The sequence below is a fragment of the Rhinolophus sinicus genome, linkage group LG05 (assembly GCF_036562045.2).
Source record: "Rhinolophus sinicus isolate RSC01 linkage group LG05, ASM3656204v1, whole genome shotgun sequence".
NCBI lineage: Eukaryota > Metazoa > Chordata > Mammalia > Chiroptera > Rhinolophidae > Rhinolophus > Rhinolophus sinicus.
In genome coordinates, this window is record NC_133755.1 from 98991140 (window position 1) to 99005337 (window position 14198).

General features: G+C 40.4%; 1 protein-coding gene across 1 annotated transcript in view; it reads left to right on the forward strand.

Annotated features, from left to right (window-relative positions):
* The window catches only part of LRRC1 (leucine rich repeat containing 1), a 113995-nt gene extending 102841 nt beyond the window's left edge, over positions 1-11154 (forward strand). The window contains exons 12-14 of the mRNA XM_019734770.2: positions 6815-6987; positions 7883-8019; positions 9652-11154. Coding sequence (XP_019590329.1) covers positions 6815-6987; positions 7883-8019; positions 9652-9810 — 469 coding nt within the window. The 3' untranslated portion in view covers positions 9811-11154. The remainder of the gene's footprint in view (positions 1-6814; positions 6988-7882; positions 8020-9651) is intronic.
* Positions 11155-14198: the final 3044 nt, after the last annotated feature.

Genomic DNA, 14198 nt, shown 5'->3' on the forward strand with positions numbered 1-14198 from the left:
TTTCTGGCCAGAAGATCCACAGCTAATAGTAGAATTGCTGTGATTCATAATCCAAAGAAAAGTGAAGAGCCATCAGACTGGTGTCCCTAAGGTCACAGCAGTGACATTTCTCAAGTTCTGGGGTCAGAGGTTATATTGGACTACTTACCAGTTTCTGGAATATGCCTTCTCTTCACCTTTGTAGAATATAGGTTTGTTTCAGCCACTCTGAATTAATGTCATCACCTCACCTGGCATCTGCAGTTTCTTACCCCTGAGACTACACGAGCTATTCTTTCTACTTGGGACCCTCTTCTCTATCTCACCACTTTTATTCTTCATCACTCATACTTTTATTGTCTCCAGGAAGCATTCTTCTCTCTGAGTCTGCATCTTTTAATTACCCCTAACATAGCACTCGGAGCACCGTAGGATAATTGCCTGTTTACATGTGTGTAACCCTCCTAAATCTGAAGTTACCTAAAGTTGGATGTTACAGTTTATGTGTCATTGTATCATTCTTCCCTTCACAGTACCTGACACATAACAGATGCCTGGTAAATATCTGTCAACTGAATGAAAATATTCCTTTTGCAGAATGAAGGATAGGCCATTTTGAAAAGCCTTATATCACAGGCTTCATTGCCAAGAGGAATTAAAAAAATGCTTTTGAGTATTATATAGTTAGATAGGAGAGAAGGTGCTAAACCAGGGAAAGATGAGCAGTGATTTTAAACGGCGAATACCAGCGATCTGAAGAGTGTTTAAGGGATTGTGTCCTAAGTGCTGATTCGCTGGTCGCTTAGGTCAGGCTCAAGCCACATTTGTCATTCTCCCTAATGGATTATAGACAGCAGTGCTAAATACACAGCAGTACTCAGCAGGGATCTGGAGGTGAGTTATGGCCTCAGGGACTGCTCACCTTTTTAAAGTTAGTACTTTCAGGACATCTTGATAGATTCTGAAGATCCCTAACTTGTGACTAAAAACTCAGGATTAATTTGAGTTGAACGTTGCGTTTCTGCTGAACTAAGGCTGACACGAGACTAACAGCTTGAGAAGGGTGATTCTTTCCTGACCTCTCACCTCCAGCCGTGACTGCAAACCTGGCCTGGTTCTTGCCACACTGGGGAGCATGAATTTGCACCACTAACTCTTGAGCGGAAAGACGGCTTGGATGTCTAAACACTGGTTTTCACAGGAGTGAAGGCTTCATTCTTCAGTTCTCGGAAGAAGGGAGAGTTAGGTTTTTATTATGCTTGGGCTGGGGCGGAGAAAACCCAATTAAAAGGTCGAGTTGCATAGCTGTCATCTGATTCAGTTAAGTGTGTCATTTAGCCCATGTGTATATATAGATTCATAACCAAATTTTAAGCCTCTTAAAATATATAATTGGTACTTATTTTAAAGTATTAGTATAGAAACTAATAAAAAAAAATGGGGGGGTGCTACCAAGTCAGCTCTTTAGCTTGCAGAAATGTCACACCGTGGGAAAGCAGACCAAATTTTCTGTCTCTTCTCTCAAGCATATAAAAATAGCAAATGGCACAAGGAGACTACATCTTAATTTCTAAAAACTTTTTTGACAAGTTTGATAGGATAAATTACAGCAAGGATAACTATAAAATGCTACTTGGAAACTAAGTAGCAAACCTAGTACAGTAATGGTGGAGGTGTCTGGTATTATGAGCCACCCGTAGTCACATGTCTTTAAGGAATATCTACCAAATACACAAAGTTGGGTATTTGACGATCTTCCTTGCAGTATTAGGAGTACCAAATACTAAAAATAGTAGCTGTCAATGGGGAAATAGTTTATGTCATTAAATTTTATAATCCAAAAATTAAATAAAAACATAATTTAAAAATATCACTTCATATCTGTTAGAATGGCTATTACCAAAAGACAAGCGATAACAAGTGTTGGCGAGGATGTGGAGAAGAGGGAACCCTTGTGCACTGCTGGTGGGAATGTAAATTGGTACAGCCACTATGGAAAACAGTATGGAGGTTCCTCAAAAAATTAAAAATAGAACTACCATATGATCCAGAAATCCCACTTCTGGGATTCAAAGGAAATGAAAACAGGATATGAAAGAGATATCTGGACTCCTATGCTCATTGTAGCATTATTCACAATAGCCAACATATGGAAATAACCTAAGAATCTATCAGTAGATGAATGGATAAAGACAATGTGTGTGTGTGTGTGTGTGTGTGTGTGATGGAATATTATTCAGCCATGAGAAAGAAGGGAATCCTGCCATTTGTGAAAACATGAATAGACCTTGAGGGCATGAAATAAATCAGACAGAGAAAGACAAGTTCTGTATGATCTTACTTATACGTAGAATCTAAAAAAGTTGCATTCACAGAACCAGAAGAGTGATGGTTGCCAGGGGCTGTGGGGGGTAAGGGAAGTGGGGAGATGTTGGTCAAATGGTACAAACTTCGTGTTAAAAGATGAATAAGTTCTGGGGACCCAATGTACAACCTGGTGACTATAGTTAATAGTACTGTATTATATACTTGAAAGTTGCTAAGAGAGTAGATTTTAAATGTTCTCACCATACACCAAAAAAAAAAAAGTGATTATGTAAGGCAGTGGAAATGTTAATTAAACATACTGTCATAATCATTTCACAATACATAAATGTATCAAATCATCACATTGTACATCTTAAACTTACACAATGTTATGTGTCAATTATATCTCAATAAAGCTGGGAGAAATAAAATAAAAGGCAAAACACAACATAACAGTATAGCTATACTGTGGAATACAAAGCGGGTAAGAATGAGGTATTTCTCTGTGTAGTGACACAGGAGGAGGCCCATGATACCGAGTAAAAGAGCAAGTGTACATGGTACTCTCATCTTTAGTTTTATGCTTAAAAAAACCTTCCCTGTGCAGTACACCAAAATATTAATAGTAGTTCTCCCCCTAGAGGAGGGGTGGAGACTTGAGGTTACAGGGGGCTTTCATTTTAGATATTTGGTATTATTTCAATCTTTTCACTGATTATGTTCTCTAGTTACATATATATATATGTACATATATATGTAACTATATATATATATATATATATATATCTTTAAACATTTTTGAAAACTTCGCTTAAAACTAAAAATTCTAGTAGGAGGTAACAAACAGATAAAACATTTATTTATTTATTTTTAGATTTTTATTTTTTTTAACTTTTATTTATTTTAAGTGTGTTTTTCCAGGACCCATCAGCTCCAAGTCAAGTAGTTGTTTCACTCTAGTTGTGGAGGGTGCAGCTCACACTGGCCCATGCGGGGATCGAACTGGCAGCCCTGTTGTTAAGAGCACCGTGCTCTAACCAACTGAGCTAACCAGCCGCCCCCAGATGAAACACTTAATTGTAAGAAGTATGCGAGCATAGGTGAACTTAGTATTGCATTAATCAGTAGGCCACCTTTAGTTGTTGAATAAATTTGACAATGCAGTTACTATAGTAGCTCAGAGACAGGCAAGGTCATTTTAGGTGGGGTTGGTCATGGACATAACTGGAAATGAGAGCCTCACATTTTGCTTATTCATTTGCTTTATCCTTGCACCGTTGATGTAAGTAGTGAGTGCGGGCCTTTTATTTCCAGGGGGATGTGGTCCTAAGTAGCACATGGAGATGTGTACAAATGGGGAGGTTTTTTCTTATGTCAATTTTGTAGTGTACAGAAGGTATCAGAATAAACCAAAAATGTATTATTTACTCCTCTGGAAAGCAGGGATTCTCCATTTGTATCTGGGATGGGTCACCCAAGAGAAACAGAGGAGTGTGTGTGTCTTTTTTCCCTCCAGGCTGAAGCGAGTCAGTGAGGGCTGGCCCACCCAGCCTGCAGCATACGTGTGCAGACTGGGTCTGTTTTTCTCTCTGACACCATAGGAGTCCCTCTGTCCACAAGACACTGGTGAACAAGCTTGTGTGTGGTGTGTACTCTGTCAGCAACACTGTATTCAAGCTGACACTTTGATCCTTTGCAGGAAAATGGGTGTTTTAGACAACAAATTCATCTTACATGGCTTGGTTGAATGTGATTATAAGATCGATTGTTACAGAATCTAGTAACTTATTTCCGCTTTTACCATATGATTTGTCAACCTTAGAAGCTGTTATTTATTATTGATGCTTTGTTTAGCCTTTTATTTATATCTTTGCTTTAACATTGAGCTAGGAAGCCAGTTGTGAGTCTGAGAAGGTACATGATGGGGTTTGAGTATCTGTGTTTTGTGCTGGCTTTTGAATCTTGATTTTCTTTTTTTTTTATGCTCATGAAGTAGAGATGCTGACTATAGATTTCTTGCCCAAGGCCTTGAAACTTTATACGTTCTGGAGGATGTTAGCTTAACCCCTTTTTAAAAAGAAATAGGAACAAACTTTCAAAAGAAATGATCCTTTTCTTCAATAAAATGAAAAGAGTGTGATGTACTTTAAGCTTTCACAGTATGTTAGGATATTCTTTTTTAAAAATCCCTGTCACAGTGCCTGGCAAATACACATCTTAGATCTTTTAACTTCCTTGCCTTTGAACATGTGTGACAACCTACAGGCAGAGGGAGAAGTCATTTGTTGCATAAGCATAAGAGATTTCACTGTCTGTCCCACTTGAGGAACCAATACCTCAGAGTCAGGAGAAGTGGAGTTGTGGATCTGCTATTCCCTCAGATCCCCTGGGGCATTCTTCTCATGGTACGAGCATATATATCACTGTACTGGGTGGATTCTGGGATACAAAAATACATATTTGTTACCCAGTTTGGCCTTCATTAGTGAAATACTATCGTGTACAATACATAGTCTTTTCAAGGGTACTTGAACATATGCAGTTCTCTTGGCTGCATTGACTTTAGAATCTAGCTCCCACATAAGGTACAATTCCACTGTACTTCATACTGCACCCCTTACGTATGTGCAGGATGCATCAGTGTTTACTGGACTCATTGTTACGAGAAGAAAATATTTTCTCATCTTCACAAATCTCACAGTGGAAATCTTTTGCAAAACACGTTATTCTTATGAAAAGTTTGTCAACAATGCATTTGTTAATACTCTCTATACACGCTGATAATTTTTCATTTCATTTGTTAAAGTAGCTTAACCAATTTGTGCTTACATTTTACTTAGATTAGTTTTATAATGTCAGAGTACAACTTCTCTTCATATCTCTACATAGAGTTCTAGTGTATTTCCCATAAGTCTGGCAATTCAAACTGGTATACACGCATACCTTGGAGATATTGCAGGTTTGGTTCCAAACCACTACAATGAAACGAGTATCACAATAAAGAAAGTTGTCATTTTTTTTGCTGGTGGAGGGTTTTGCCTTCAATCTGTAAAAAACGCAGCATCTGTGGAGTGCGACAAAGCAGAGCACAGTGAAACAAGGTGTGCTTGTGTATGTCTAATAATGCAATATTGATCCGTTGGTCAAATGTAGGTCGATATCCCACTCATGGTAACTGGAGATAGGGGTACTATTTCATAAAATAAAGAACCCCAGGAATACATGCTGTCATATCATTGCTTATAGGATTAATGCGCCAGAGATTTCTTTTAAGAAAGTGTGCCTTATGTAGCAGTTAACAGAATGTGGTTAGCTTAGTATTATCTAGCTTATGAAGTCAGTTTTATGATTGATCCATAATTTAATACACATTAGAGTGAGATGAGAGTGAAAATACTTGGTCATCTATGACCTTAGGTGCTTTAAACCTTAAATTTCTGGTATCAACAGAGGTTTGGTTGTTTTCAAAATGACTCAGTAGACTTGGGTAAAGCACTGGTTTTTACTAAAGCAGCGTTTTCACCCAAGGCACTATTAGTGCGTTTGGGGCCGGATAATGCTTTGTCGTGCGGGCCGTGCCATGCAGTGTAGGATGTTTAGCAGCATCCCTGGCCTCTACCCACTGGATGCCAGGAGCACCCCCTAAAATGTCCACAGACATTGCCGGATGTGCCCCGGGGCCAAATCCCCCCTGGTGGAGAACCCCTGCACTGAAGTCATCTTTGCCAAGTGCCATGTGCGTGTAGCTTCTGGCGCTGGTCTCCACTGGATAGACCTAACTGGCTGCAGCCACGCTGTGAAATATTGGTGCAAACATACATACAAAACTAATCTTTAGGTGTCACGTTACAGTTTCAAAGTGCTTTAATAGATGCTATCTCATCTGAAACTGAAACAATCTGATGTGGGTATTAATTATCACGTAGGCGTCTGAGAAGTGGGAGCTCCTAGAAATTGAAAGATAAAAGTTTAAGATAGAATACCTAAAATAATCTCGCGAGAGATAGCAAATGGAGTCCATCCATGAAAACAACGTTCTTTAGTCGTTAACTGCCACTGAAATTCTTCAGCGCCCCACACATCTCTTTCCTCTGGTCCGCATTTGCCGGGTGTGACTGGGCACAGGTAATGCCCACAGGCTCGTACCAGCCGTGTTGGGAAAGCTGTCGCTGTTGACTGAGAACTTTGGCTTCCGGGTCCTTCCACAGGCACACTGGCTTTATTTTTCTCATTCAATGGAAACCTCCTAGTACAAAACCGAATCACATATTCCATAATTTCCTCATTTTTTTGCCCCATGGTCTGGTGGTGCTGGTCATCTAGGTGACAGCAGAAAGGGGAAGCCCAGTAACCTAGTGAAGAGTCGGCTTGCAGGGAGTAAATCAAGTGTCTTATTGTAAACATAACATCTTTTAAAATATTGAACCCAGTCCCAGGAAATTGTTTGTTTGTTTTTCCTCTTTTGGTTGCTAGAAATTGATGAATTACAAAATTTGAGACCCCTATACCTCCTTCTGTTTTAAATTAGGTTGTTGCATCTGCCCTTATCTCTGACGGCCTTGAAGCTGAAGGCTTTGTGGTTATCTGACAACCAGTCCCAGCCCCTGCTCACGTTCCAGACGGACATGGACCCCACCACAGGAGAGAAGATTCTAACCTGTGTCTTACTTCCTCAGCTGCCTTCTGAACCCACTTGCCAAGGTGAGTTTAAGGACCTTAGTCACTTTGCCCTGAACATTAGTAGGAGCTAATATCTATCCATAGACCTCTTACTCTCACGTGGGTCTGTATTTTGTCCAGTCCGCCCCTAGAGCAGTGCGGGTGAAGTCATCGGGGTCACCTCTGGGAAGGCTCCCCTGCATCTTTGCAGGAAAGTGCCACTTATACCTGTTTATCGTGGCTGAACTTCAACAGACTTTTGGTTTTGAATGATAGCTAGGGATGCAAGTACAAGTACTCCTAGAAAAGGTAATGGGGTCCCTGAAATTCCAAAGTGATGGTTTGGAGGATCCGTATGGAGCACCACTGGCAAACTTTGCTTTTTAAGCCATTGAGTTGTTTTGAGTCATTGTACCTTTGCTTTGTAAATTATGTGTGTGCTTTTTAAAAAAAAAAAAAATTCAAACTAACACCAAATTTCTATTATAAATCCTTTGCTGAGAGCTGTTTTGATAGAAGAGAACTAGAGAGTGCTCGGGGAGAATGGGAGCCCCTAAGTGGAAGGGCCCCAAAGCCACGTTGCCAATCCCAGCCTTGTCAGATGAACGTTTACGACCCAAAGAGGAAAATGTGGCAGAATGTATCACCACGGAAATGTGTGCAGCCACATCACTGTCATAAGCAAGGTTTTGACGTTAATGTATAGAAAAGAATCCTGGGAAAGGACTCCATCAATTATTTAATTCCGTAAGGAAGAGTAAACACATTAATTGAGCAGATACTTTCTGTGATCTCACATATAATTACGCATCATGGACAGGAAGGGCAGCTGTGCCCCAGACCTTTTTCTTTTTGTGTTTAATTTTTAAAATGACTAGAGGGCATTCGCCAGCCCTGGAAACCCGAGTTCCCTGCTCACATGTCTTTGTCGTGACAGAGAACCTGCCCCGCTGTGGCGCGCTGGAGAGCCTGGTGAACGACGTCTCCGATGAGGCCTGGAATGAGCGCGCCGTAAACAGAATCAGTGCCATCCGGTTTTTGGAAGACGAAAAAGATGAAGAAGATAATGAAACGGTATGGAAATGGGACACTTGGCCCCCACGGAAGTTCAAAATTGTAAAGCCTTCTAAGGTTGAGAATGGCCGCTCATAAGGATTTCTTGTCTTTTCAAATAGTCTGTTCTCTGTTTTGCTTCCCGCATTTAAGAATTTTTTTCCTAGGAGCCAAAACTAGGTACTTCTACGGTAGGTACTGATTCACCAAAGGTACATAAGGCAAATGGAACTTTTGTGGTCTTTTTGTTTGAATCGTTCCTGGTGCTTCTTTCCCTTCATTTGTGATAATTCCCATCCCATCCCCACTGTTTTCTTAAAATTGATTGGGAATTTTTTATTTTTTGGTGTTCCCAGTGAATTCCGCCTCTTCCCACCCTCCATCCCTATTTATGACTCATGGTGACTCCGTTCACATTTCATGGCAGGGCTTAGCCTGCCTTCCCTTGTGCTGGACTGCTCTCTTCTTCACGTAACCATTCTTCTCTTCGCCTTTGTGCAGAGCCCCTGTCATCTTAGTTGGATTACTGAAGGAATTATCATTCAGAAATCAGGAATAGATGTGAAAGTACCTCTTGGCCTTCTTTTCACCCACACTGGAAAGTATCTCTCAGCCACCCCAAATCTCCAGGAGCCAGTGGCAACTCTTGGAATCTTCCTCCAAGTTGACTTTGGCCTCGTAAACTCCTTGCCAATTGAGATTTTCATAAGCAGAGCTGAGGGGGAGTATTTGCAGTCCTCAAAACAAAGGATGGATTGTAAATTAAATATCATATGTAGTCTTTGTTATTCCAGCTGTCACGGAATGGGATTTTATCCACTTAAAAGTAGTAGAGTGCAAAATAGGAATTAGCCATGACAAAAATCACTTCAATATAAATGACTCTTGAATGCTCACCTCATGGCGTCTTCGAGTGTGACCATTTCACCAGTTGCTTCCTTGCCTCTGTCGTGCTCTTATTAGCCTATTTTAGTTCCTCCTGAAACTCCTGGACAGACCATTTAAAAGATGTAAATGCTGTTTTATGAGCTGAAGAGCATGTAACATGTGAAATGATATAATTTTTAAAATACTGCCCCTAGCCTATTACTTCCCTTTCAGCACTGTAGTCTTTATTAAAAGAATGTGAACTTTCTCCAGTAGGTCATGTAAATAAATAGCACACACAGCAGCAAAACAAGAAGTCCCTCTCCCTTGCTTCACGTTTTCTTCCGCTCCCGTGCCTCCAGGCTTGGAAGAGGCCAGCACCACTTTGGGTAATAGTAGAATATTATAGTGATTTTAATTTATAATTTTTTTACCCCTTCGCTTTTTTCTTCCTCCGTACCCCACAATTATATCTTGTAAATCTGTCATTTTTCTTCTCACGGTTCGTGGAACTTTATTTTTATCACACACGCATCTCAGATTTTAAAACGTATTCTTTTATACTGGAAGTTATCCTCTATCTTGACGAGGTGACTTATGTACAACACTTTCGTCGTCCATTAACTACTAGTAAGCAGTGGGTAAACGCTCATCTGTTCAAGGAGAGCTTTTCCATCTGCTCTAACTCATCCTCTATGAGAAACGAAGGTTTGTATTAGAATGCGACGTGTTGGAAAAAGTAATGGACTAAAACCGAAACACTCACTCCACACCGTTTGTTTTCAGAGAACACTTCAGAGGCGAGCCACTCCACACCCAGGGGAGTTAAAGAATATGAAAAAGACAGTGGAGAATTTACGGAACGACATGAATGCTGCTAAAGGACTGGATTCAAATAAAAACGAGGTCAATCATGCTATTGACCGAGTGACCACTTCCGTGTAGACTTTCACCTCCACGTTTTACCTCCTGAGTCTTCCCCTGCTGTTGAGCTGTTCCTGTCTTCTGAGGAGCCTCATGCAGTCTTCATCTTCACCGGAACCCGCACGTCGCCTCCCACGTCACCTGTTGGGACGCTGCTGTCTCCAGGGAAGTGCCTTACTCTAACCAGTCAACCAGTGGTCTCCCGGCATGAGTTTTTCTTCTTTTCCTAAATTTCAGTTGTTTGTACTAAGTGGAATACACTACTGTAAACACTTGACCTTCGTTTTTGTCTTATGTTGGAGTCAGGGAGAGCAGGAAGGAGAATTTGTATCCTCCTCCCTCCCCTGAATTGCTGGGACATTGCTGGGACACGTTTTCTTAGACCTACTGATGAGAGATAGTTTTATGTATGGGGAAAAAAATTGATACTTTTTTAAACCTTTTTGGCAGCTCAGATGGTGTACATTTAAAAATTTGTATAGGTTATTTCGTAACAAAAAAATACGTATTTCTTTTTCGGTATTTTATCTTGAGAACGGTACATATTTTAGTATTTGTGCAGAAAAAAATAAACACACTCCTAAAGTATTTGCTTTCATTTGTACCATCCACTGTGCCTTACTGTATCCTGTGTCCTGTCCAAACAGTTGTAAGCAGTGGCATCCTTGAGCAGTGAGATGAGACAGGAATGTAGTACTTGTTACAGCAGTGTTGGATTTTAATCAGCGATCTACCTGGTGAATTTGTTTTTAACCAAAAAGAAGAGTTACCACTGATTTGTAAATTATATCGGATGATTTTTTTTAAAAGATGAACCAAAGGATTAGGCTGCTAATATTTCATTTCTTACACTTTAACTTTCATAAATGAATCTCTTAAGTGAGTGCAGTGTCTGATTGTACCTACTTGGAACGTGCGTGCCGTTTGTAAAATAAAATAGAGCAGAAAAGCACAGAAAGAGAAAACTGGTTCAGAAATTCAGTGGGTAAATAAATTATGTACTGCAGAAGAAAGTATGGTTTTTACTGAAGAAAGCTTTAAAAGTTTTATATTGAAATATAAAACCACAATAAAGCAAAATAACCTACAACCATATTAGAAATGTCGCTATCTTTATAAGTGCAATTGAATTTGTAAATAGAGTGAATCAAAGTGTAACAACATATTGCTTCAATTTTTAATTCTAATTTAAGGGGCATGGGGTATGTTTTGGTGTGTGTGTCCATTGATTTTTTTTTTTTTTTTTGTATTATGTGATAAAAGAGAAATGAGAAGTGCCAGTCACTCTGTGGTGTCTAGGAAAATCACGTTGTTGGTTTTTTGTTTCCTCTCCATGAAATAAAGTCACCCTGGACATTAACCCGACAGCTTTTAAAAATTGATTATCACTTTGCGTATTCAAACGATAGCAGGTAGCCAAGTGCTTTGACAACATGCTCTCTCCCTTCCATTAAATATCAAAACTACTCCTCAGTGTTGAGTTAACTGCCTGAGGGACCCTCATTCACTGGTCCTTCTACACAGAACAGAACCCCAAATTGCCTTCAGCTCGTGTAACTTCAGGTTGTGGCATCTGGCCAATTGGACTCCTTAGAAACCTTCTTTCAATCAACTAAATACGATACCTTCTTTTACTACTATGCATTTACTTCTTGAGTTGACTCTGTTTTTAAGTTGTTCGTATCTATGTATATATTTTAAAACTTTATTGAATTGAAAGTATATGGCACATAAGTGGTTTGGGGGTAGTCGGTTTTATATCTTGCTCCCGAAGTTCCCATTTTCTTTTCTCCAGTTTAAGATTTTGGCATATGCTGTTTTGTTTTATAAAAATGATGGCGCTAACTCATGGGCTGATGGATAAGCAAATTGGTTTTATTTAAGGAGAGTTATCTTGACCCTGAAGAACAAATAGAACTTGCATAGTTTTTGTTTGTTTGTTTGTTTTCATATAAAGCCCATACTTTACTACTCAGTTTATCATGGCTTTAGTGGAATAGAGGTAGACAGAATAGAGAGTGTGTTTTAATTTTTCTAGGAAATTGTGTGTACCTAATTATCGTTTCCTTTCACCTATCTCCTGTACATCACATTCACCTGGGTTTTTTGTTTGTTTTGCTTTTTGTTTTCAGTTTTTGGGATTTCGTTTTCTCTCCCTCCCTTGAGAGGGAAAAGTTACTTTTATCTTAATCGTTTATTCCGGGTGACATTGCAGTGCCCTTTACCATCAGTATGCTGGGACCAGACTTCCAGCTTCACCATGGAAACAGCACCCACCTATCAGACCCAACTTGAGCACATGCCAGCCATTTCATTTTAGAGAAAACTTATATTATGTGAAAGGACATCTTCCCCTTGTGAAGCTAGTGCCAGAAGTTCCTGACCTTTTCCGAGGGGAGCAGGTTATACAGCACTGTTAGCGCCCAGGCCCCCCATTTCCCAGTCTGGCCCTCCCTTTAGGAAAGGAGGGGTGTGATGTGCTGCCTGGTACTCTGGTGGGAGTGACAGGTAAAGCAGAAAAGAGTATGACCTGTTCACCCACATTTTCTGTGGCCCCTAATTTCCTCTTTATCACACCTCAGTGGATAAAGTGGTCAAAAAAATTTAGAGGGGGTAAAATAATGAAAGTCATTGATGATGAAAAGAGGGACAGGTAAGAAAACTAGAATATTTGCCTGGATGTTCTGTTTTTTTCTGGAAAGTTTGGAGGAATGGTCCTGGCCTACCCAGTCTATCCAAAAGCTTCCTTTGTTCGATATCACAGGTAAGGAAGTGCAGATGGGGTCGCTCGTGCCAGCCTTTCACAGCTGTCCTTCTGCCATCTCTTGGGAAATCGGTCACACCCAAGAAGACACACTTAATGGATGGGGTGTTGGCTGGGAAAGATTTCCTTTGTCAGAAAGTCGCTGTGAACAGCCAGTTCTAACTTTGTAAAAATGACCGATACCTCTGCTGGGGGCACGCTGGCTGGTGAGTGGTAAGACCGCACAAACACTGACAAGCACTGGGGCTGCTTAGTAATGGGAGGTGATGAGGGATATTGCAGCTCAGTGACATCCGTGGAGAACTGAAATCTCACTTCAGCAATTAGTGTTGACTTACCCAACTTTCCAAAGAGCCAATTAAAAAAGTAAAAACCCAAACTTGTATTATGGATAATCAATGACATACGAAAGTAGAATGATATAATGGACCCCATACACCTATGACCCAGCTTCAACAATGACCTACACAAGACCAATACTAAGCCATTTTAAAGGAACCAGATGAAGTTTTCACATACATTCATAAGAAGAAGACCGCACAATGAAATAAATAATTGAAAAACTCAGGAAAAGCAGAGAGCAAGTATGCCCTGTAAAGCCGCACTTTGGTGTTAAAATGTTTGAGTCAGCGCAGCACAACCATTGGAATCATATGGCTATAGATTTGAATCCCAACCCTACCACGTGGCTTTGGATGATAAGCCACTTAACCTCAGGTCCTCAGTCTCTAAAACGGAGCAATCATACCTCTTCCAGGTGTGAGTGAGGGTTAAATGGGATACATAAAACAAGCTCTCAGGAAGTGGGTGGCTGCTACTATTACAGGTCTTACTGTTATTGTTAGAGTTGTGTTATTAGCAGTTCAGCAGTTCCTACCCGGAGCTGGCAGTATGTGCTCCCAAGGGTAGCATTCGTCAGGAATGAGGACACGTACTAGTTCTCTGGCAGCTGTATGAAAACTTCCTTACCTATGTGGTTACATATAGACCCCGAACTTACGTAATGGGTGACGGGAGTTTTAGTTTGTCAGGTGAGCTCACTCGTAAGGTCAGCAATAGTCTCACGGTCACCTCATTGTAACTGGACTTCAGAGCTACCTGTCATCAAGGTAAAGCTACTTTCTACGGAGAAACTATTAAACATCTAACTGAGAAAAGGATCTTTCTGGTTTCCACACCACACTTTGTCATGTTCTCAGTTTTCGAGGTTTTGATCTATTGTGCAGTCATTTACTGTCTTATCTCTATTTCATCTTTGATTTTTGTAATTTCCTCCTTTTTCACCGCTTGCAGTGTCTTCTCTCAAAGGGAGACCTCTGAGGCTTTTATGTATCAGGAGAGACAAGTGCACTTAAGAAATGGATCATGCCTGGAGAAAAACCTACTGGATAAAATAAATAAATGCAGCCCGGCTTGTGGAGTGTAGAGAACACACCCATCTTACTGCGCTGTTTTCTTTTTTTCAAAGCTGACGGCTGGCGGGAAAGGGAAACCAACCAGAAGAACCTGATCTGGTTGCTTTTGTTCACCAGGCTGTATGGAAGGTTGGAGGTGAGTTTTTGCATCTCACAGTTGGCCAGGAGGACAGTGTAATTTTAACCTGAGAGTGGGCAGTCACGGGCAGGCCAAGGCTCTTGAGTTTTAG